Source organism: Microcebus murinus, unplaced genomic scaffold, assembly GCF_040939455.1.
Source record: "Microcebus murinus isolate Inina unplaced genomic scaffold, M.murinus_Inina_mat1.0 scaf001_hap2_Mmur4.0, whole genome shotgun sequence".
Lineage (NCBI taxonomy): Eukaryota > Metazoa > Chordata > Mammalia > Primates > Cheirogaleidae > Microcebus > Microcebus murinus.
In genome coordinates, this window is record NW_027438947.1 from 3,556,783 (window position 1) to 3,582,591 (window position 25,809).

At 38.5% G+C, this 25,809-nt stretch overlaps 1 protein-coding gene across 1 annotated transcript in view; it reads right to left on the minus strand.

The window, feature by feature from the left end:
* Positions 1-25,809, minus strand: part of KLF8 (KLF transcription factor 8) — a 301,584-nt gene that overhangs the window by 58,224 nt on the left and 217,551 nt on the right. The window contains exon 5 of the mRNA XM_020284954.2: positions 14,697-15,261. Within this exon, the coding sequence (XP_020140543.1) occupies positions 14,697-15,261 (565 nt within the window). The remainder of the gene's footprint in view (positions 1-14,696; positions 15,262-25,809) is intronic.

A 25,809-nucleotide genomic window follows, 5' to 3' on the forward strand; every position in this document is an offset into this window, starting at 1 on the left:
GGGAGAGAGAGGAACACTCCTACACTGCTGGTGGGACTGCAAACTAGTTCAACCTCTGTGGAAAGCAATATGGAGATACCTTAAAGCGATACCAGTGAATCTACCATTTGATCCAGCAATCCCATTGCTGGGCATCTACCCAAAAGGTCCAATGACACTCTACAAAAAAGACACCTGCACTCGAATGTTTATAGCAGCACAATTCATAATTGCAAGGCTGTGGAAACAGCCCAAGTGCCCATCAATCCAAGAATGGATTAATAAAATGTTGTATATGTATACCATGGAGTACTATTCAGCTCTAAGAAACAATGGTGACATAGCACATCTTATATTTTCCTGGTTAGAGCTGGAACCCATACTACTAAGTGAAGTATCCCAAGAATGGAAAAACAAGCACCAGATATATTCTCCAGCAAACTGGTATTAATTGAGTAGCACCTAAGTGGACACATAGGTACTACAGTAATAGGGTATTGGGCAGTTGGGAGGGGGGAGGGGGGCGGGTATATACATACATAATGAGTGAGATGTGCACCATCTGGGGGATGGTCATGATGGAGACTCAGACTTTGGGGGGGGGAAATGGGCATTTATTGAAACCTTAAAATCTGTACCCCCATAATATGCTGAAAGAACAAAAAAAAAAACCTCAGTGTGACGGCTACCTACATGGCATTTATGTTGTATTGGGAATTGTGGGTGGACCGGAGATGATGTAAAGTATATGGGTGCATGTATAGAGGGCATATGAAAATTACTGTGCTATTTTCTATCAGGGACTTCAGCAGCCAAGAATTTTACTATCTGCAGGAGGTCCAGGGCTGTATGAGGTCCCTCCATCCCCCTGCCATTTAGGGTTAAATTTAAAAGGAAAGGTACCTGAAGTCACATATTCACCATGATGATTTCTACAATATTTTCTGGGCTATAGGTGAATAAATCTCTTTAGAAGAGGCTGTGCTGACTTCATACAAGATTCACTGAGAAAAGGTTCAGTTTTACTGAAACAATTTGCTAAATCAAGCCTCCTAAAATGCTGTTTCCCACAAGTTAAATGAGCTAAGATGCAACGTGAAATTTTACAACATGGTTACTGGGTCCAGGTGTGGCCTGAACCCCTTTTACTTAAATGCACTTTGACTTTGAAAACTAACAAATACTACTACAGTCTGATTTCTTCCATTTTTAAGAATGATTAAGCACATTTTGGTCATAATCAAGTTACAGATATAAACCAGTTACATTTGACCCACACATACTTAGATCTTTTTGAAAAATAATTAAAGAGGCAGTAAACAGTATGAAGTAATGGTGAAGAAATGTGAAAAAAATACTTGTCTTATTTTGACACCCCTGAGTGTATTACTAAAAGATGTTCAAAAAAATAAAACTTACCAATAAGATTAGTAGATATGGAAACAGAAAGAATCAAAATATTTAATTGTGAGTCACATAAAAACTAGAAGCTTGAAAACCACAGGAATTGACAGTCAGATGTAGACAGAGAGAATTCCCTTATTTATTAGCTTCACCTGATTAATAATTCTCTTCAAAGTCTGTCTGGGGAAGGAAGGCACATGTGTGGTATGCGGGTATTTCTAAACTCAGGGACACTGTTTACAAAAATAAATCAAGAAAATAATCCACAGAACATGACATTTCATTTATTTAGAGATATATTAATCACAGAAAAAAATACCTGTCCCATTAGTTTTATAAATGTTATTTTCGTGTCAACATGACATTTATGTCATTCTTTATTCTTGCCGTGGATATCTGAAGTACAAAGGACTGTATCAATACTCAATTTTCAGCCAATAAATAAATAAGGATAATAATTTAGGTGTAAATATACAAAAAAGTCAAGGAATCATTGCAACACACGCCCACCCAGCTTTTCTAGACATTTTCAGAGCACCACACTATGAACAGCCCTGACTTTTGCAGAAGAGAAGAACACACATAGACCCTGGCATCATCAATGATGCTGAAACATCATTTGCAACTGAGAAGTCAAGAGACAGAGTCACCAATTTCCTGAGAATAAAATGATGCCCCAGTCGTTACTCAATTTGTTTAGTTCAAAATGTTTTTTTTCTAAGTATATATTCTTTCTTAAAAGTCAGTAAGGGATAATAACCACAACTATAAAACTAAATCAAACCTTCTCTGAAGCAAAGAAGCCTTGTTCTAAGATCTGAACAAAACTGCAGCGATTCAGTTCTGCCTTGACAATAAAAGAAGTGAATGAAGAGGCATGAGTAACTCCAAAGCAGGCGTCCTCAAACTATGGCCCACGGCCACATGTGGGTGTTTTTGCCCATTTGTTTTTTTTACTTCAAAATAAGATATGTGCAGTGTGCATAGGAATTTGTTCATAGTTTTTCTTAAACTATAGTCCGGCCCTCCGATGGTCTTAGGGACAGTGAACTGGCCCCCTGTTTAAAAAGTTTGAGGACCCCTGCTCTAAAGTAAAGAGTGGTCACTTCAGATGTGCTTTCAGTAGCAATATCTTCTAATTAAGAATCTCAATAGTCTATGATGATAGAGTATTGCACTGGTTAGTAATCGACTCTAGTCAGCTGAGGATAAGGATGTAAAAAGTTATTTGTGAGGTTTCCATATCAATATATAAGCTTGGAGGATGCATAAAAATTGAAATATGTAAAAATTGTGCCCAGTGGAAAATATTATAAAACATTCCTTCAGTGTAAAAAACATTCCTATTAAAGAAATTTGGTAAATAAAATGAAAAGATCAAGTATATCTTTGAATGTGGATCTATAATACATATGAACACTATTTTTTTAATCACACTGCATTATCTAGAACCTGAACTGAATTGAATATTCTGTCTCTCTAAACCAGCTCTGCCCAAGGCCATGCTTAAGACCATTCTTCCTACCATTCCTGATACCACAGGGGGCTAAAAAGGAAGGGGAGTAAAGACCTCCCTCAGTGTCTGCGGGGCACTGGGTTGGGACCTCCCGCAGATACCCAAATCTGCAGGTGCTCACGTCCCGGACACGGAATGGCATAGTATTTGCATATGACCAATGCACACCCTCCCATATGCTTTGAATCATCTCTGGATTACCTATAATACCTAATACAATAGAAATGCTATTTAAGTAGTTGTTATACTGTAATAAACAGCTACAAAATAAAGAAGAATATAGGACACATACAAAACTAGAAAAAGGGTGCTACACTTAAGAAAATCTTAACTCTCTAAAAGATTGGTAAATACCTAAGCATCCACTTCTTCACACACACACACACACAAAAAAAAACCTAAGCTGCAAAAACCTAATAGCAAGAAGGCCTCTAGGTAGGTGAGCTCATCAAGACTCATTAAAATGAGTCTTCACTCATCTTAGAAGCCTCACTTCAAAACAGAATAGAAATATAAAATAGCTCAAGAATTGGAACTGATATAGAAGTTTACAAATAAAAGTTACATCAAATTCTTAACTACCTTATAGTCCAATAAGTAATACAATAACATACATTGCAATAACAAAACAATATAATAACATAACTTATGTTATAATGACTTTTAACACTCAAAAGTAAACTAAATCACAAGGCAGGGAAGAGAGCTTGAACAAATAAGAGTACTTGTGAAAGAATGAAACTGCCCAACAAGTCCAGCATTTACAATTTGTATAAAATTTTTCTAATCAAAGTTCACACCTACCACATGGAAATCTATAATTTAAAAATCTTTTTAAATTATGCAAAAGAGCTAAATATCACCCAACTCTTGTTGCCACAGATTTTTTAATCAAGCGAACATAATTACAAAACAATAAGTAGAGTTTTATTTTTACAAATATTGCCCCATTTGGCTCATTTCAATAAAAACTGTTTTCAAAGCAAAAAAAAAAAAAAAAAAAAACCAACATATGAACATCTCAATAGATGCAGAAAAGACATTCAGCATAATCCAGCATCCCTTCATGATAAAACCCTCAACAAACTAGGAATAGAAGGAACATACATCAGAATAATAGAAGTTATATATGACAAACCCGCAGCCAACATCATACTAAATGGGGAAACGTTGAAAGCATTCTCCGTAAGAACTGGAAGAAGACAAGGAGGGAGGGAGAGTATTTGACTAGTGCTCTATACTTTGTGTACCATTCACTAAAAATTTTTAAGCATGCATTTTGATGTGTGCATGTGTATGATATAAATGTACTAGTATTGTACAATTTTGTGTACATTATGCAAAAACAAACAAAAGTAGCATGTCACCTCACTACAGTTAGCATGGCTATTATCAAAACGACAAAAGATAACACGTGTTGGCAAGGATGTGGAGAAAAGGGAACTCTGTCATTACTTCTCTTCAATATAGTACTGGAAGTCCTAGCCAGAGCAATCAGACAAGTGAAAGAAATAAAGGGCATCCAAATTGGAAAAAGAGAAATCAAATTACTTCTGTTTGCTAATGATATCTTACACCTAGAAAACCTTAAGAACTTCTCAAAAAGCCTCCTATATTTGATCAACGAGTAAAGACTTTTCTTTGATCAAGTAAAATCTCATGATATAAAATCAGAGTACACCAATCAGTAGTATTTCCATACACCAATAATGACCAAGCTGAGAACCAAATCAAGAACCCAATCCCATTTACAATAGCTGCAACAACAACAACAACAACAAAGATATTAATAAAAAGTTTCTGCATAGTGAAAGAAATAACCAATGGAGTAAAGAGACAACCTACAGAATATTAGAAAATAATTGCAAACTATATAAGATGGAATATTATTCTGCCATGGAAAATAACTAAATCCTGACATTTGTGACAAAATCTAGAGGATATTATACTAAGTGAAATAAGCCAGGTATAAGAAGACATGTGCTGGGTATGGTAGCTAGCCTAAGCAAGAGCAAGACCCATCTCAAAAAAAAAAAAAAAAAAAAAAAAAAGACAAATACCACATTATCTCATTCATATGTGGAATCTAAAAAAGTTGATCTCATAAAAATAGAGAGTAGAATGGTAGTTACCAGAAGTTGGGGTGGTTGGGCGGATGGTGTAGGAGGAAGTGTTGGTGAAAGGATGAATAATTACTATTAGGAAGAATAAATTTCAAGAGATCTATTATACAACAATGTGACCATAGTTAATGATGATATATTTTATTTATAAAATGTGGAGAGTGGATATTACGTGCTCTCATGATAAAATAACTATGTGAGGAATTCATTTATTAATTAGCTAGATTTAAGTATTCTACAATGTATATACACTTAAAAATATCATGTTGTACATGATAAAAACATATAATGTTATCTGTCAATTTTTTTAAAGGGTAAAAAAATGTAAAGTTTGATACTTCTTAACATTTCAACTGTTTTGTGTGCTCCACCTAAAGTTGAGTAAGCACACCACTTTGGAGACCACTGAGCCAATGTTCTTAGCTTGACATTACAATGAATGCTTTTATAATTTATTCTGTTTGTTTAGAGTGGCTCTGCTGGACTGAGGGATATTATGGGGTATAGATTCGAAACTCCTTCAAACCATCCCTTTTTGCTACTACTACCTTTATTTCAGCAAACTCTCACACAGGGAATTTTATTTCTTTTTTTGTTTATTCATTTTTGTTTGTTTGTTTGGCTCTCCCTTCCTACATGGGAATTGACATCCTATCTTAAAAATAAGATCATTATGAACACTTACCATTACCAAAATTAGCCACTAGTCAATGATGATATTTTTTTTAAATCTTTTTTTTATTTTGGCATATTATGGGGGTACAGATTTTAAGGTTTCAATAAATGCCCATTTCCCCCCCTCCCCCCAAAAGTCTGAGTCTCCATCATGACCATCCCCCAGATGGTGCACATCTCACTCATTATGTATGTATATACCCGCCCCCCTCCCCCCTCCCACCTCCCCAATACCCTAGTACTGTAGCACCTATGTGTCCACTTAGGTGCTACTCAGTTAATAACAGTTTGCTGGAGAATATATCTGGTGCTTGTTTTTCCATTCTTGGTATACTTCACTTAGTAGTATGGGTTCCAACTCTAACCAGGAAAATATAAGATGTGCTATATCACCATTGTTTCTTAGAGCTGAATAGTACTCCATGGTATACATATACCACATTTTATTAATCCATTCTTGGATTGATGGGCACTTGGGCTGTTTCCACAGCCTTGCAATTATGACTTGTGCTGCTATAAACATTCGAGTGCAGGTGTCTTTTTTGTAGAGTGTCACTGGATCATTTGGGTAGATGCCCAGCAATGGGATTGCTGGATCAAATGGTAGATTCACTTGTATCGCTTTAAGGTATCTCCATATTGCTTTCCACAGAGGTTGAACTAGTTTGCAGTCCCATCAGCAGTGTAGGAGTGTTCCTCTCTCTCCACAACCATGCCAGCATTTATTGTTTGGAGATTTTTTGATAAAGGCCATTCTCACTGGGGTTAAGTGATATCTCATTGAGGTTTTTTTTTTTTTTTTTAATTATTTTTTTTTATTTTGGCATATTATGGGGGTACAGATTTTAAGGTTTCAATAAATGCCCATTTCCCCCCTCCCCCCAAAAGTCTGAGTCTCCATCATGACCATCCCCCAGATGGTGCACATCTCACTCACTATGTATGTATATACCCACCCCCCTCCCCCCTCCCACCTGCCCAATACCCTATTACTGTAGCACCTATGTGTCCACTTAGGTGCCACTCAGTCAATACCAGTTTGCTGGAGAATATATCTGGTGCTTGTTTTTCTATTCTTGGGATACTTCACTTAGTAGTATGGGTTCCAGCTCTAACCAGGAAAATATAAGGTGTGCTATATCACCATTGTTTCTTAGAGCTGAATAGTACACCATGGTGTACATATACCATATTTTATTAATCCATTCTTTGATTGATGGGCACTTGGGCTGTTTCCACAGCCTTGCAATTATGAATTGTGCTGCTATAAACATTCGAGTGCAGGTGTCTTTTTTGTAGAGTGTCACTGGATCATTTGGGTAGATGCCCAGCAATGGGATTGCTGGATCAAATGGTAGATTCACTTGTATCGCTTTAAGGTATCTCCATATTGCTTTCCACAGAGGTTGAACTAGTTTGCAGTCCCACCAGCAGTGTAGGAGTGTTCCTCTCACTCCGCAACCACGCCAGCATTTATTGTTTGGAGATTTTTTGATAAAGGCCATTCTCACTGGGGTTAAGTGATATCTCATTGTGCCTTTGTTTTGCATTTCCCTGATGATTAGAGATGTTGAGCATTTCTTCATATGTTTGTTGGCCATTCTTCTGTCTTCTTTAGAAAAATTTCTGTTCAAGTCCTTTGCCCACTTTTTAATGGGGTTATTTGATTTTTTCTTCCTAATTTTCGTGAGTTCTAAGTATATTCTAGTTATCAGTCCCTTATCGGATGCATAGGATGCAAAAATTTTCTCCCATTCTGTAGGTTGTCTGTTTACTTTCATGACTATTTCTTTGGCTGTGCAGAAGCTTTGTAGTTTGATCATGTCCCATTTATTTATTTTTGTTGCTGCTGTGATTGCCTTTGGGGACTTCTTCATAAACTCTTTGCCCAGGCCGATGTCTAGGAGAGTGTTTCCAAATTTTTCCTCTAGAGTTCTAATAGTTTCATATCTTAGGTTTAACTCTGTTATCCAGCGTGAGTTGGTTTTTGTGAGAGGTGAAAGGTGTGGGTCCTGTTTTAGCCTTCTACAGGTGGCTATCCAGTTTTCCGAGCACCATTTATTGAAGAGAGATTCTTTTCCCCAGCGTATGTTTTTGTCTGCTTTGTCAAAGATGAGATGGCTATATGAGGATGGTTTTATATCAGGATTCTCACATCTGTTCCACTGGTCGATATTCCTGTTTTTGTGCCAATACCATATTGTTTTAATTACTACAGCTTTGTAGTATAGTTTGATATCTGGCATATTAATGCCTCCCATTTTGTTTTTGTTGCCTAGAATTGCTCTTGATATTCGGGGTCTTCTTTGGTTCCATACGAAGCGTAAAATTATTTTTTCTATATCTCTGAAGAATGCTGATGGGATTTTAATTGGTATTGCATTGAATCTGTAGATCAGTTTGGGTAGTATAGACATTTTGATGATATTGAATCTGCCGATCCACGAGCATGGTATGGATTTCCAACTGTTTACATCCTCTGCTATTTCCTTCCTCAGTGTTTCATAGTTCTCCCTGTAGAGGTCTTTTACCTCTTTGGTTAAATATATTCCTAGGTACGTTAATTTCTTTGTTGCTATTGTGAAGGGAATCGAGTCTTTGATTTGGTTCTCAATTAGATTGTTGTTGGCGTATATGAATGCCTCTGATTTCTGTGTATTGATTTTGTATCCTGAGACTTTACTAAATTCATTGATCAGTTCCAGGAGTTTCTTGGTTGAATCCTTGGGGTTTTCTAGATCCAATATCATATCATCAGCAAACAGTGAAAGTTTGATCTCTTCTGCCCCTATTTGGATACCTTTGATTCCATTTTCCTGTCTGATTGCTGTAGCCAAGACTTCCAGCACTATGTTGAACAGAAGTGGAGATAGTGGGCAGCCTTGTCTGGTTCCAGTTCTAAGTGGGAATGATTTCAATCTTTCCCCATTCAGTATGATGTTGGCTATGGGTCTGTCATATATGGCTTGTATCATTTTTAGGTATGTCCCTTCTATGCCTATTTTCTGAAGTGTTCGTATCATGAAAGGGTGTTGAATTGTGTCAAAAGCTTTTTCTGCATCTATTGAAAGAATCATGTGGTCTTTGTTTTTGCTTCTGTTTATGTGGTGAATTGCTTTTATAGATTTACGTATGTTGAACCATCCCTGCATACCAGGGATGAAGCCCACTTGGTCGTGGTGGATTATTTTTTTGATAAGTGTCTGGATTCGGTTAGCGAAGATTTTGTTGAAAATTTTTACATCTATATTGATTAGGGATATTGGTCTGTAGTTTTCTTTTTTTGTTGCATCCTTTCCTGGTTTTGGTATCAGAGTAATATTCGCTTCATAAAAGGTGTCGGGGAGGTTTCCGTTCTTCTCGATGTTGTGGAATAGTTTCTGGAAGACAGGTACTAGTTCTTCTTTGTAAGTATGGTAAAATTCAGGTGTGAAGCCATCTGGACCGGGACTTTTCTTTTTAGGGAGATTTTTAATTGCGCTTTCTATTTCAGCTGTTGAGATTGGTCTGTTCAGGGAATCAATTTATTCCTGGTTGAGCCTAGGGAGGCTGTGTGTTTCTGGAAATTTGTCCATTTCCTCCACATTTTCCAGTTTGTGTGCATAAAGATTTTTGTAGTATTCATAAATTGTATCTTGTATCTCTTTGGGATCAGTTGTGATATCTCCTTTTTTATTCCTGATGGAGCTTATTAGAGATTTCTCTTTTATACTTTTCGTTAGCTTAGCCAATGGTGTGTCAATTTCGTTTGTTTTTTCAAAGAACCAACTTTTTGTTTTATTAATCTCCTGAATAGCTTTCCTGTTTTCAATTTCGTTTAGTTCTGATTTGATCTTGTTGATTTCACTTCTTCTGCTGGGTTTGGGGTTGGTCTGTTCTTCTTTTTCCAGCTATTTGAGTCGTTTCATTAGATTGTCTATTTGTGATCTTCTTGACTTTTGGTTATAGGCATTTATGGAGATAAACTTCCCTCTCAGAGCTGCTTTAGCTGTGTCCCAGAGAAGTTGATAACTTGTCTCTCCATTGTCGTTTTCTTCATAGAAGTTTTTTATTTCCGTCTTGATTTCTTCATTTACGAAGTAATCATTTAGTAGGAGGTTGTTTAATTTCCACGTTTTTGTGTAGAAATGTGAGTTTCTGTTAGGGTTGATTTCTAGTTTTATTCCACTGTGATCTGAGAAGGTACATGGTATGATTTCTATTTTTTTAAATTTCTTGAGATTTTCTTTGTGTCCTAGGATATGGTCAATCTTAGGGAATGTCCCATGAGCTGATGAGAAGAACGTATATTCAGTGGATTTCGGGTAGAATGTTCTGTAGATGTCTGTCAGACCCAATTGTTCTAGAGTTTTGTTGAAGTCCATTATTTCTTTATTAATTTTCTGTTTGGAGCATCTGTCTCGTGCCGTCAGTGGGGTGTTGAAATCTCCGGCGATTATGGAGTTGCTATTAATCCATTTGCTTAGCTCCAGTAAGGTTTGCTTTATGAATCTGGGTGCAGCTAAGTTGGGTGCATATATATTTAAAATTGTTATCTCTTCTTGTTGAACTGTGCCCTTCACCATTATATAATGACCCTCTTTGTCTTTTACTACTTTTGTTGGTTCAAAAACTAGATCGTCTGAAATTAGAACTGCCACACCAGCCTTCTTTTGGCTTCTATTTGCTTGGAATATTGATCTCCACCCTTTTATTTTTAGTCTATATGCATCCTTGCAGGTTAGATGTGTTTCCTGAAGACAGAATATACTTGGCCTGTATTTTCTTATCCATTCAGCCAGCCTATGTCTCTTGAGTGGAGAGTTTAAGCCATTCACATTTATTGAGAGAACTGATAGGTAAGGTAGATTACTGATCATTCTGTTGGGTTGGATGTTGTTGCTATGATTTCTGTCTTGAGCCATTGTAATATCTGGCCTTTAATATCTTTGGGTTTTGGTTGTTTTTATATTCGTGGGTTATTATTATGATGTTCCGTGCATAACGCTGTTTTAAGTACTTCTTGTAGGGCTGGTCTTGTCTTGGTGAATTCTCTGAGCCTTTGCTTGTCTGAGAATGTTTTTATTTCTCCTTCATATACGAAGCTTAGTTTTGCAGGGAATAATATTCTAGGCTGGGCATTGTTTTGTTTCAAAAGAGTGAGAATGGGGCCCCAGTCTCTCCTTGCTTGTAAAGTCTCATTAGAGAAGTCTGATGTTATTCGAATTGGCTTTCCCTTGTATGTTACTTGCTTCTTTTGTCTTACAGCTGTTAGAAGGGCCTCTTTAGTTGATACTTTGGTTAGTCTGATGACTGCATGTCGTGACGTCTTCCTGTTTGCTTTGAATCTCCCAGGGGTCCTCTGAGCTTCTTGAACTTGTATATCAAGATTTTGAGCAAGGCCTGGGAAATTTTCCTCTATTATATCTTCAAACAGCTTGTCCAACCCTTGAGTGTTGTCTTCTTCCCCTTCTTGTAACCCTATGACCCTCACAGTAGGTTTCTTCACATAATCCCACAGCTCTTGTAGGCTTTGCTCTTTTCTCTTGTTTCTCTGCTCTATTTCTGTGACTGATTTATTTAATTGGAGGGTGTTATCTTCAAGCTCTGAGATTCTTTCTTCTGTTTCATCTACCCTGTTCTTGAGTCTTTCCACTGTATTTTGTAGTTCCTTGAATTGATTCTTCATTTCCAGGAGTTCGGTTACACTTTTCTTTAATGTGTCTATTTCTTTTCTCATATCCTGGAGACTTTCTGTGGTTTCTTGGTGTTGGTTGTTGAGTTGTTGTTGCAGCTGGGTGAGTGTTCTTATGTTCCACATACGAAATTCCTCTTCTGTCATATTGTTTGCCTGATTTTGGTCGGTGTCCGCGTCTAGGGGGCTGGTGCTCCTCTTTGGGGGTGTGTTTTCCGTTTGGTTCTTCATATTTCCTGAGTTGTTTCGCTGATTTCTTCCCATGTCGATCAGTTGTTGTTTCTTTCCTTAGGTTATTGTTTGGGTATTCACACACCTTGTTTAGTTTCTGAGGCGTTAGGTGGTGCCTGTGGGTGAAATTGGACCACTACCTGTATATTGAGTCAGTGGGTGCCGTGGAAAGGCTGTGCAAGATGCCGTCCCTGTCAGTAGGTGGCGTTTGCTTGGAGGAACAGGCTATGGTGTTGATTTTGAGTCCTGTTATCAGCTCTTGTTCTGGGCGGAGCTTGGTTGGGTAAGCCTGCCCTCAGGCCTTTAGCAGGGGTGAAAGTTCTGTTCTCTGCTTCCAGGGAATGCTGTCAGGGCGGGGCTGGAATGGTCCCGCTCAGCCAGAAAGTCTGTGTGGTGGGTGGGGCTGTCTGAGACCCGCAGTCTGTAGCAGGCCTCGCTTCTTTCCACCCTCCCCAACTCCGCAGCTACTCCTGGGCCTCTGCCAGCAGGCCAGACCACAAGCCACCAGGCCTCCCCGGACTGTGATGCCGGCGGGGAGGTTCCCTGCACAGGAACGCCACCTGGGTTGGGCGCACGGCCTCCTCCTGGGAGGAGGGTTGCCCTCTAGGACGCCGATCCGCCCTTGGAGGCACACAGACCTCAGTAGGCTGTTCACGTATAACCCTTCTGTTCCCCGGGCAATGCTAGCCCTTGGTGCAGGGGATCTCGTCTGCAGGTCCAACCTCTGGGTCCCAGAGTTCAAACTGTATTCCCACCAGGGAGAGGATTTCCGGTCCTAATTCACCCACAGGGAGCCCAAGGTGGGTCTATGTCTCTCAGCCTCTGAGTCGGCACTGTTTTCCTGGGAACACGGTGCCAGCAGCACCTGGGAGGGCGGGCGGGGTCCCAAACGGGAAGGTCGCATTCCCTGGAGGTGCCTCCGGCTGGTGGCTGTATTGTCTCTCTGGGCAGCCGCGGGTAGGGTTGGCGGAGGGGAGGAGGAGGCAATATGGCACCTGCCGCGTGGCTCGGGTCCGTGCACACGGAGGTTCCCGGAGGAAGTTGGGAACCTGGTGCCACGTCTGCTACAGGCTCACTATTGGCAGGTGGCGGCAGTCTCTGGGCTTGTGTCCGCAGGTCTTTCCACCCACTGGGGAGCCCGCCAGCAGTCCCGAATGCAGGGGAGGGGAAACAGCAAATCCACCTACCCTTTCCGCTGGTCTCCGGGCTGCTCCGGTGGTCTCAGCCTCCAGTTCTCCTCCGCAGCCTCCTCCCGGGGAGTCTCCCGGGTCTCAGGTACCCCTCCTCCTGCCCTTGTCCGCTGTATGCTCGTCTTCTTGCTTCTTTCCTCTAGTTTCTGCTAGAATCTGTCTTTTCTGCAGAGACCTTCTGTCTGGCGGTGTTATTCGTCCGCCATCTTCTCACACTGTCTCTATTTTTATTCAAAAAGAACTGCAGGCCGGGCGCAGTGGCTCATGCCTGTAATCCTAGCACTTTGGGAGGCCGAGGCTGGCGGATTGCTCAAGGTCAGGAGTTCGAAACCAGCCTGAGCGAGACCCCGACTCTACCAAAAATAGAAATAAATTAATTGACCAACTAAAAATATATATACAAAAACTTAGCTGGGCATGGTGGCACATGCCTGTAGTCCCAGCTACTCGGGAGGCTGAGGCAGTAGGATCGCTGAGCCCCGGAGATTGAGGTTGCTGTGAGCCAGGCTGACGCCATGGCACTCACTCTTAGCCTGGGCAACAAAGTGAGACTCTGTCTCAAAAAAAAAAAACAAAAAACAACTGCAGAGTCTCAGCAACTTGATGCATAGTGTGTTGTTTTTTTGCCTACTACATTTAGTAGAGGGCATCAAATTTCAAAGATAGAGACTCTTAGAAAATTCTTTTTTATACTGAGCTGGAATGTGTTTCCTAGTCATTTCCACCCACTTATCTTTCACTTTTAACTCATACTAAACATTATCATCTCATCATTTGAAATGAGTTTGAATACTCTCACCATCCTGGTCTCTCTCTTTTGAGTATACTCCAGTTCCTCAATGTCCTTCCTAAGGCACAACACCCAATACTGATTGTAATACTACAGATTCAGTGAAGCCAAATACCTTGAACTACCTCAGAGACCATATAATTTTCTTTGATCATTCCTGATTACAAACTAAAGTAGATATACCTCCAGGAATGGAAGTAGGTGTTTGGAAGATAGTGGTGGAAGAGAGACTTAATTTATACCTTTCTGAATTCTAAACTTATTTTTAAAATTAAATGAAAAGGAAGATTATAGCATATGACTTCTCTCCTGGGTAAATTTTCAAGTTCATTTGCTCATCAAATTATTTGTTGTAGGACAACTGCTATCTAGAACTATGTTAGGTTCTCTGGAGAAGCACACATTAAAAAATATTAATAAGATAGAATCTTATTCTTGAGGAATTTAGAATTCAGTTGGGTATAATGCCCATACACTTCTGATATAGGCAAGTTAAAAAGTAAAACAGAGAATGATAGACTCCAAATTAGAAACAACACAGGGAAGATGGCAATATTTCAAAGACCATTATTTTGTAGGAAAGAGAAAAGCAAAAATGTTGGGAGAAGCAGGAGGTAAGATTGGCAAAATAGGGTAGGGATAGAAATATTCTCAACTTTTCCACGAAAGCACTCCTAATGGCATAGAAAAAGAAACACTTTCATGTGGAAAGTCCTATGGTAAATGTTTTTAGTAAGCTTAAACCATTTTTGAAGTTTGTTTTACCTTAAAAGTTATTCAAATTTTGCATTTTGCTCTATAACAATCACATTTTAAATATAAAATGCTTTAAGTTATTTACTATCAAATAATATAGAGGTTCAAGGAAGATGGATAATATTTCACTGAAGGATATACATACCCATTTGAGAAGCCTGGTCTAAGCAATAGAGAGTCATTGTAATTTCTTAAGCATTAAAAAGACATGATAGAAACAATGTTTATGAAAGATTAATATTGAAGCAGTATGGAAGAATAATTGGAGGAGGTAAAAAGAGACAAGATATAGGATGATCCAAAAAAATAATAGACGGAGGAAGCTGAAGCCCAGGAAAGGGACGATATTGATGCTCACCTGATCCAGCATTTTTACCATCTCCTCCAATGAGTGGAATTGTAATGGCTGCAGGGCCCCCTTCTGCAGGCAAAGTAGTATACATCATGGGCAAAGACTGCACCACCACAGGGATGGTCTTCAAGCCACTCATCTTACTTTGCAGACTGACTGATGGGATAGTGTGAATCACATGTAAGATCTGCTGGCCACCAGTGCCCTGAGAGGAGGTCAGGATAGAGCCTGGAGTCAGAACGTTAGGGATGTTTGTTGAAGTGCTTGTATCAGACGTTGAAGTGGACACCAAAAGGGTCTGGGGAGCAGACTGTGGCTTAGTCGGATGCACTGGAGCTTGCAGCAAGCTAGCAGGCTGGAGTGGAGCCTTGGGCTTGTGAAAGGAGAGGTCAACAGGCTCTACCTGGGGCAAGCTAAAATCATTAGCCAGAAGTTCTTCTGGTGGCTCAATATTGATGTCATTAAACAGTGCTGAGTTCTCCATGGGGTTGTCACTCAGGAATGATGGAGATGTCATATTATTTCTTTCTTCTGTCTCACTGGGATCCCTGATTTGAACAGGGTCAGTGACCTAAAATAAATAAATAAACAAATGAGAGATGAAAAATAGTCAATGTTAGTACCCTGAAGAGACGTGCGAGCAATGAAAGAAAAGAATCTTTAGTCTCTTCTTGTGGAAAGAATACATGATGTTGGGAGAAATAAGGAGGAAAAGCTAGGAAAACTTTACTGAGCACAAGTAAGTACCAAGTACTATTTCAGGTAATTGATAAAAATCATTGCATTTAATCTGCACAATCATCCTGCAATATTAATTAAAGTCAACACTTTCTGAGTATCTACTTTGAGACCAAAGGCAGCACACACAAATAAGGTATAGTCAAGAAGTCCATACTAACATACTAACTATAATGATAGAATAATGTGAGTAGCTTACAAGTCATGCCATAATAGGATATGTATTAGACATATAAGCAAGATGTTTCAGAAAAAGAAAAGGCAATGAATGATTCATTATGTCTAGACAGGGAAGGCTATAAGGAGGAGGTGATATTTTAAATGAGTCTTAGAGAATTTATAGGAGTTCTCTAGGCAGATAAGAGGTAAGAAAGATATTCCTGTCTGCAGAGACATAACAGACAGTATACTTAGGGAATAATGATGCAGTACCAATAGTTGAATTATATACAAAGTTGAACTGTGTAACTTTCAACTTTCAAGTTGAGGCATATTTTAAAAATACTAATAAATGATCACTTTATATGTGATACATAAAAAGATATAAAGCCCCAACCTAACTAAAAACTTTCTAAACATTCTATGAATTAAAAGGTCAAGGATATTGTGAACTGTATATGCCATTGCCAAACACTACTCTGGACCTTGAAAACAGCCTTGGAGATGGTGGTGCCACTTTAGCCAGTAAGCAAAACAAGCCTCCATTCTCTATCAGCATCATATTTAGGTTATGTGAATTTTAAATTATGAGAGCTGTTCAGGAATGCATACTTTATATGAAACATAACCATCATTTAGTTTTGTATATTTTGAAGATAAGAAAAGGTGGAATTCAAGGAAAAACTGGGTGATAGAAGATAATTGTTTGGAGAAGTGTGACAAGGGCAAACCTATTTCCATGAGATTTGACTAGCTTCTCAATGAAGGTAGATTGAAAGGGGAATAAGACTGGATTCAAAAATACTAGAAAGAAGCAGGTATAAAATCTTGGTGAGACATTTGAAGAAATTTGAATATTGACTGAATATTGGATGATATTAAAGAATTATTGTTAAGTTTAAGGTGTGATAATATTATGGTTATGATTTTTAAAAATCATAAGGGCCTAAACTCAGAGTGAGAGATAATAAGGGCCTAAACTCAGTGTGATGAGGAACAAGGAGACGCAGCATCCTCCTGCCAACTTTGTTTGTAAAATCCTTAGAACATGCTTGGTGGGAATGAGTAAAGGCACCAAAAAAGCATCCATGCTTTATCTCCAGAATTAAGCCATACTGGCATCTGCTTTTTGCTATTCGATGCTGTGACACTTTGTCTGTCTGTCTTTCTTTCTTTCTTTCTTTCTTTCTTTCTTTCTTTCTTTCTTTCTTTCTTTCTTTCTTTCTTTCTTTCTTTCTTTCTTTCTTTCTTTCTTTCTTCCTTCCTTCCTTCCTTCCTTCCTTCCTTCCTTCCTTCCTTCCGCAGGATATTATGGAGGTACAAATATATTAAGGTTACATATATTGCCCATTCCCCCCTACCCCCTAGAGTCAGAGCTTCAAGCGTGACCATCCCCCAAACGTTGCACACCTCACTAATTATGTTTGTATATACCCCTCCCCTCCTCCCCCCTCCCACCTGCCTGACACCCAATAAAAGTTATTCCTATATATCCACTTAGGTGTTGATCCGTTAATACCAATTTGCTGATGAGTACATGTGTTGCTTGTTTTTCCATTCTTGAGATACTTCACTTAGTAGAATGGGTTCCAGCTATATCCAGGAAAATACAATAGATGCTATACCACCATTGTTTCTTAAAGCTGAATAGTACTCCATGGTATACATATACCACATTTTATTAATCCACTCATGTATTGATGGGCAATTGGTTTGTTTCCACAACTTTGCAATTGTGAACTGTGCTGCTATAAACATTTGAGTGCAGGTGTCCCATTTGTAGAATGTCATTTGATCTTTTGGTTACATGCCCAGTAGTGGAATTGCTGGATCAAATGGTAGATCTATTTGTAGATCGACTTGTATCTCTTTAAGGTATCTCCATATTACTTTCCACAGAGGCTGAACCAGTTTTCGTCCCATCAGCAGTGTAGTAGTGTTCCTATTTCTCCGCATCCATGCCCACATTTATTGTTTGGGGATTTTTTGATAAAGGCCATTCTTACTGGAGATAAGTGATATCTCATTGCAGTTTTGATTTGCATTTCCTTGATGATTAGAGATGTTGAACAGTTTTTCATATGTTTGTTGGCCATTATACTCTCTTCTTTTGAAAAGTTTCTGTTCATGTCCTTTGCCGACCTCTTGATAGGGTTGTTTTATTTTTCCTTGCTGATTTTCCTGAGTTCTAAATAAGTTCTAGTTATCAGCCCTTTATCGCATGTGTAGCTTGTGAAAATTTTCTCCCGTTCTGTTGTCTGTTTCCTCTCTTGACAGTTTCTTAGGCTGTGCAGAAGCTTTTTAATTTGATTAGGTCCCAGTTATTAATTTTTTTGCTGCTGTGATTGTTCTTGGGTTCTTCTTCATAAATTCTTTGCCTAGGCCAATGTCTAGAAGAGTATCTCCAAAGTTTTCCTCTACATTTCAAATAGTTTCACCCCTAAGGTTCAAGTCTGTTACCTAGCGTGAGTTGATTTTTTGAGAGGTGAAAGGTGCAGGTCCTGCTTCAGCCTTCTACATATGGCTATCAAGTTTTCCCAGCACCCTTTATTGAATAAGGATTCTTTTCCCCAGTATGTATTTTTGTCTACTTTGTTCAAGATTAGTTGGCTATATGAGGATGGTTTTATAGCTGAGCTCTCTGTTCTGTTGACTGGTCAATGTCCTTGTTCTTGTGCCAGTCCCAAGCTGTTTTAATGACTACACCCTTGTAGTCTGTTAAATTGATACCTCTTATTTTGTTTTTATTGCCTAGGATTGATTTTGCTATATGGGGTCTTCTCTGGTTCCAAATGAAGCGTAAAATTATTTTTCTATATCTGTGAAAAATGATGATGGTATTTTGATAAGGATTGCATTGACTCTGTAGGTCACTTTGGGTAATATAGACATTTCAACAATGTTCATTCTGCCGACCCATGAGCATAGTATATTCTTCCACCTGTTTACATCCTATGCTATTTCCTCCTTCAGTGTTTCATAGTTCTCCCTGTACAGGTCTTTTACCTCCTTAGTTAAATATATTCCTGGGTACTTTATTTTCTTTGTTACTATTTAGAAGGGAATTGAGTCTTTGATTTGGTTCTCAATTTTACTGTTGTTGGCGTATATGAATGCCTCTGATTTCTGTGTATTGATTTTGTATCGTGAGACTTTACCAAATTCATTTATCAATTCAAGGAGTTTCTTGGTTGAATCCTTGGGGTTTTCTAGGTATAATATCATGCCACGAGCAATGAGTGAGAGTTTGATCACTTCTGCTCCCATTGGGATGCCCTTAATTCCACTCTCTTGTCTGATTGCTGTAGCAAGAAATTCCAGCACTATGTTGAATAAAAGTGGAGATAGTCAGCAACCTTGTCTTCTTCCAGTTCTAAATGGGAATGCTTTCAAGTTGTCCCCATTCAGTATGGTATTGGCCGTGGGTTTGTCATACATGGCTTGTAACATTTTTAGGTAAGGCCCATCTATGCCTATTGTGTTGAGGGTTCTTATCATAAAAGGGTGTAGAAATTTGTCAAATGCTTTTTCTTCTTCTATTGAGAGGATCATATGGTCTTTGTTTTTGTTTCTGATTATATAGTGAATTACATTTATAGATTGGCCTATGTTGAACCATCTCTGAATCCCTGGGATGAAGCACACTTGGTTGTGATGGATTATTTGCTGGACAAACACCTGGATTCGATTGTCTAGGATTTTGCTGAGAATTTTTGCATCTATATTCAACAGGGATATTGGTCTGTAGTTATTTTTTTTGTTGCATCCTTTCCTGGTTTTGGTATAAGAGTTATGTTCACTTCATAAAAAGTGTTGGGGAGGTTTCCATCCTTTTCGATGTTGTGGAATAATTTCTGAAGGATACGCACCAGTTCTTCCTTGTAGGTGTGATAAAATTCGAGAGTGAAACCATCTGGTCCAGGAGTTTTCTTTTTAGGAAGGTTTTTTATTGCTGTTTCAATTTCAGTACTTGATATTGATCTGTTCAGGAATTCTATTTCTTCCTGTTTGTGTCTAGAGAGGCTGTGTGTTTCTAAGGACTTGGCCATTTCCTCCACATTTTCCAATTTGTGTGCATAGAGGTTTTTGTAGTATTCATGCATTGTATCTTGTATCTCCATGGCATCCATTTTAATTTCTCCCTTTTTGTTCTTGATAGAGCTTATTAGAGATTTTTCTTTTCTGCTTTTTGTTAGTCTAAGCAAAGGTGTGTCAATTTTGTTTATTTTTTCAAAGAACCAACTTTTTGTTTTATTAACCTTCCATATAGCTTCCCTGTTGTCAATTTCCTTTAATTCTGATTTGATCTTAATGATTTCGCTTCTTCTGCTGGGTTTGGAGTTTGCCTGTTCTTTGTTTTCCAGCTCTTTGAGAGGATTTATTAGGTTGTCTATTTGTAATCTTTTCAAGTTTTGGATATAGGCATCTATGGAAATAAGCTTTCCTCTTAGGACTGCTTTAGATGTGTCCCACAGATTTAGTAACTTGTGTCTCTTTGTCATATAGTTCAAAGAATCTTTTGATTTTCATCTTGATGTCCTCGTTTACGAAGTGATCATTCAGCTGAAGGTTAATTAGTTACCATGACTTAGTGTAGAAATGGGTGCTCCTGGATTGATTTCTACGTTTATTCCATTGTGATCTGAAAACATATATGGTATAATTTCTATTGTTGTAACTTGTTTGAGACATGCTTTGTGTCCTAGGATATGGTCAATCCTTTTATTATTATTATTATTTATTTATTTTTATTTCAGCATATGATGGGGGTACAGATTTTAAGGTTTCAATAAATGCCCATTTCCCCCCTCCCCTCACAAGTCTGAGTATCCAGCATGACCATCCCCCAGATGGTGCACATCTCACACATTATATATGTATATACTCGCCCACCAGCCGCCTCACACCTGCCCAATACCCTATTACTGTAGTACCTAGGTGAACACTTAGGTGCTGTTCAGTTAATACGAATTTGCTGGTGAGTATATGTGGTGCTTGTTTTTCCATTCTCGGGAAACTTCACTTAATAGTATGGGTTCCAGCTCTAACCAGGAAGATATAAGATGTGCTATGTCACCATTGTTTCTTAGAGCTGAATAGTACCCATGGTATACATATACCACATTTTATTAATCCATTCTTGGATTGATGGACACTTGGGCTGTTTCCACAGCCTTGCAATTATGATTTGTGCTGCTATAAGCATTCGAGTGCAGGTGTCTTTTTTGTAGAGTGTCATTGGATCTTTTGGGTAGATGCCCAGCAATGGGATTGCTGGATCAAATGGGAGATTCAATTGTATCGCTTTAAGGTATCTCCATATTGCTTTCCACAGAGGTTGAACTAGTTTGCAGTCCCACCAGCAGTGTAGGAGTGTTCCTCTCTCTCCGCAACCATGCCAGCATTTATTGTTTGGAGTCTTTTTGATAAAGGCCATTCTCCCTGGAGTTAAGTGATATCTCATTGAAGTTTTGAATTGCATTTCCCTGATGAATAGAGATGTTGAGCATTTTTTCGTATGTTTGTTGGCTATTCTTTCTTCTTTAGAAAAGTTTCTGTTCAAGTCCTTTGCCCACTTTTTAATAGGGTTATTTGATTTTTTCTTCCTGATTTTCATGAGTTCTAAGTATATTCTAGTTATCAGTCCCTTATCGGATGCATAGGATGCAAAAATTTTCTCCCATTCTGTAGGTTGTCCGTTTACTTTCATGACTATTTCTTTGGCTGTGCAGAAGATTTTTAGTTTGATCATGTCCCAATTATTTATTTTTGTTGCTGCTGTGATTGCCTTTGGGGACTTCTTCATAAACTCTTTGCCCAGGCTGATGTCTAGGAGAGTGTTTCCAAGTTTTTCCTCTAGAATTCTAATTGTTTCATACCTTAGGTTTAAGTCTGTTATCCAGCGTGAGTTGGTTTTTGTGAGAGGTGAAAGGTGTGGGTCCTGTTTTAACCTTCTACAGGTGGCTATTCAGTTTTCCCAGCACCATTTATTGAAGAGAGATTCTTTTCCCCAGCATATGTTTTTGTCTCCTTTCTCAAAGATTAGATGGCTATATGAGGATGGTTTTATATCAGGATTATCACATCTGTTCCAGTGGTCAATATTCCTATTTTTGTGCCAATACCATATTGTTTTAATTACTACAGCTTTGTAGTATAGTTTGATATCTGGCATATTAATGCCTCCATTTTGTTTTTGTTGCCTAGGATTGATTTTGACATTCAGGGTCTTCTTTGGTTCCATACAAAGAATAAAATTATTTTTTCTATATCTGTGAGGAATGCTGATGTGTTATTAATAGGTATTGCTTTGAATCTGTAGATCAGTTTGGGTAGTATAGACATTTTGATGATTTTGAGTCTGCCGATCCACAAGCATGGTATGGATTTCCATCTGTTTACTTCCTCTGCTATTTCCTTCCTCAGTGTTTCATAGTTCTCCCTGTAGAGGTCTTTTGCCTCCTTGGTTAAGTATATTCCTAGGTACTTGAATTTATCTGTTGCTATTGTGAAGGGAATTGATTCTTTTATTTCGTTCTCAATCTGATTGTTGTTGGCGTATCCGAATGCCTCTGATTTCTGTGTGTTGATTTTGTATCCTGAGATTTACTAAATTCATTTATCAATTCCAGGAGTTTCTTGGTTGAATCTTTGGGGTTTTCTAGATATACTATCATATCATGAGCAAACAGTGAAAGTTTGATCTCTTCTGCCCCTATTTGGATACCTTTAATTCAATTTTCCTGTCTGATTGCTGTAGCCAAGACTTCCAGCACTATGTTGAAAAGAAGTGGAGATAGTGGGCAGCCCTGTCTGGTTCCAGTTCTAAATGGGAATGATTTCAATTTTTCCCCATTCAGTATGATGTTGGCTATGGGTCTGTCATACATGGCTTGTATCATTTTTAGGTATGTCCCTTCTATGCCTATTTTCTTAAGTGTTCGTATCATGAAAGGGTGTTGAATTTTGTCAAAAGCTCTTTCTACATCTATTGAGAGAATCATGTGGTCTTTGTTTTTGCTCCTGTTTATGTGGTGAATTGCATTTATAGATTTACGTATGTTGAACCATCCCTGCATCCCTGGGATTAAGCCCACTTGGTCGTGGAGGATTATTTTTTTGATAAGCGTCTGGATTCGGTTAGCTCAGATTTTGTTGAAAATTTTTGCATCTACATTCATTAGGGATATAGGTCTGTAGTTTTTTTGTTGTTGTTGTTGCATCCTTTCCTGGTTTTGGTATCAGAGTAATTTTCGCTTCTTAAAAGGTGTCAGGGAGGTTTCCGTTCATCTCGATGTTCTGGAAATGTTTCTGCAAGATAGGTACTAGTTCTTCTTTGTAAGTGTTGTAAAATTTGGGTGTGAAACCATCTGGACCGGGACTTTTCTTTTTAGGGAGATTTTTAATTGCTGTTTCTATTTCAGCTGTTGAGATTGGTCTGTTCAGGGAATCTATTTCTTCCTGGTTGAGCCTAGGGAGGCTGTGTGTTTCTAGAAATTTGTCCATTTCCTCCACATTTTCCAGTTTGTGTGCATAAATATTTTTGTAGTATTCATAAATTATACCTTGTATCTCTTTGGGATCAATTGTGATATCTCCTTTTTTGTTCTTGATGGAGCTTATTAGAGACTTCTCTTTTTTGCGTTTTGTTGGCGTAGCCAATGGTGTGTCAATTTTGTTTATTTTTTCAAAGAACCAACTTTTTGTTTTATTAATCTCCTGAATAGCTTCCCTGTCTTCAATTTCGTTTAGTTCTGATTTCATCTTGTTGATTTCACTTCTTTTGCTGGGTTTGGGGTTGGTGTGTTCTTCTTTTCCAGCTCTTTGAGTTGTTTTGTTAGATTGTCTATTTATGATCCTTTTGTCCTTTGTTTATAGGCATTTATGGAGAAAAAGTTTCCTCTTAGAAGTGCTTTAGCTGTGTCCCAGAAGGGTTGATAATTTGCCTCTCCATTGTAGTTTGTTTCATAGAATTTTTCATTTCCATCTTGATTTCTTCATTTATGAAGTAATCATTTAGTAGAAGGTTGTTTAATTTCCACGTTTTTGTGTAGAAATGTGAGTTTCTGTTAGGGTTGATTTCTAGTTTTATTTCAGTGTGATCTGAGAAGGTACATGGTATGCTTTCTAATTTTTGAATTTCTTGAGATTACTTTGTGTCTTAGGATATGGTCAATCTTAGAGAATGTCCCATGAGCTGATGAGAAGAACGTATATGCAGTGGATTTTGGGTGGAATATCCTGTAGATCTCAGTGAGACCCAATTGTTCCAGGGTTTTGTTTAAGTCCATTATTTCTTTGTTAATTTTCTGTTTGGAAAACTTTTCTTGTGCCGTCAGTGGGGTGTTGAAATATCCAGTGATTATGGAGTTGCTATTAATCCATTTGCTTAGATCCAGTAAGGTTTGCTTTAGGAAACTGGGCGCACCTAAGTTGGGTGCATATATATTTAAAATTTTTATCTCTTCTTGTTGAACTGTGCCCTTCACCAGTATAAAATGACCCTCTTTTTCTTTCACTACTTTGGTTGGTTTAAACACTATATCGTCTGAAATTAGAACTCCCACGCCAGCCTTCTTTTGGCTTCCACTTGCATGGAATACTGATCTCCATCCTTTTACTTTTAGTCTATATGCATCCTTTCAGGTTAGATATGTTCCCTGAAGACAGCAGATACTTGGCCTATATTTTCTTATCCATTCAGCCAGCCTATGTCTCTTGAGTGGAGAGTTTAAGCCATTCACATTTATTGAGAGAACTGATAGTTAAGGTAGATTACTGTTCATTCTGTTGGGTTGGATGTTGTTGCTTTGATTTCTCTCTTGAGCCATTGTATTATCTTGCCTTTAATCTTTGGGTTTTTGTTGTTTTTACATTTGTGAGTTTTTATTATGTTATTCCGTGCATTACACTGTTTTTAGTACTTCTTGTAGGGCTGCTCTTGTCTTGGTGAATTCTCTGAAGCTTTGCTTGTCTGAGAATATCTTTATTTCTCCTTCATATATGAAGCTTAGTTTTGCAGGGAGTAAGATTCTAGGCTGGGCATTATTTTGTTTCAGTAGAGTGATAATGGGGCCCCAGTCTCTCCTTGCTTCTAAAGTCTCATTAGAGATGTCTGGTGTTATTCGAACTGGCTTTCCCTTGTATGTCACTTGCTTCTTTCCTCTTACAGCTCTTAGAAGGGCCTCTTTAGTTGATATTTTAGTCAGTCTGGTGACTGCATGTAGTGACGTCTTCCTCTTTGCATTGAATCTCCCAGGGGTCCTCTGAGCTTCTTGAACTTGTATATCAAGATTTTGAGCAAGGCCTGGGAAATTTTCCTCTATTATATCTTCACATAGCTTTCCAACCCTTGAGTATTGTCTTCTTACCCTTCTACTAACCCTATGATCCTCACATTAGGTTTCTTCACATAATCTCACATCTGTTTTAGGATTTTCTCTTTTCTCTTGTTTCTCTGCTCTGTCTCTGTGACAGTTTTATTTAGTTGGATGGTGTTTTCTTCAATGTCTGAGATTCTTTCTTCTGTTTGATCTACCCTGTTCTTGAGAATTTCCACTGTATTTCGTAGCTTCCTGAATTGATTCTTCATTTCCAGGAGTTCGGTTAACCTTTTGTTCATTGTGTCTATTTCTTTAAGGAACTTTTGTTCTAGGTCCTGGAAGCTTTTTGTGGTTTCTTTGTGTTGGTTGTTGAGTTGTTGTTTCAGGTCGGTGAGTGTTCTTATGATCCACATACGAAATTCCTCTTCTGTCATTTTGGTTGCCTGATTTTGGTTGGTGTCCGTTTCAAGGGGGCTGGTGCTCCTCTTTGTGGGTGTGTTTTCCATTTGGTTCTTCATATCTCCTGAGTTCCTTTGCTGATTTCTTCCAATGTCGATCAGTTGTTGTTTCTTTCCTTTAGGTTTTTGTTAGGGTATTCACACACCTTGTTTAGTACTGAGCCATTAAGTTGTGTCTGTGTGTGTGATTTGACCACCCCCTGTATAATGAATCAGTGGGTGCCGTGAAAAGGCTGTGCAGGATGCTGTCCCTGTCAGTAGGTGGCGCTTGCTTGGAAGAAGAGGTTATGCTGTTGATTTTGTGTCCTGTTGTCAGCTCTTGTTCTGGGTGGAGCTGGGTTGGGTACGCCTGCCCTCAGGCACCACCAATGCCGTTAGCAGGGGTCCAAGTTCTGTTATCTGCTTCCAGGTAAAGTTGTCAGGGCGGGACTGGAATGGTCC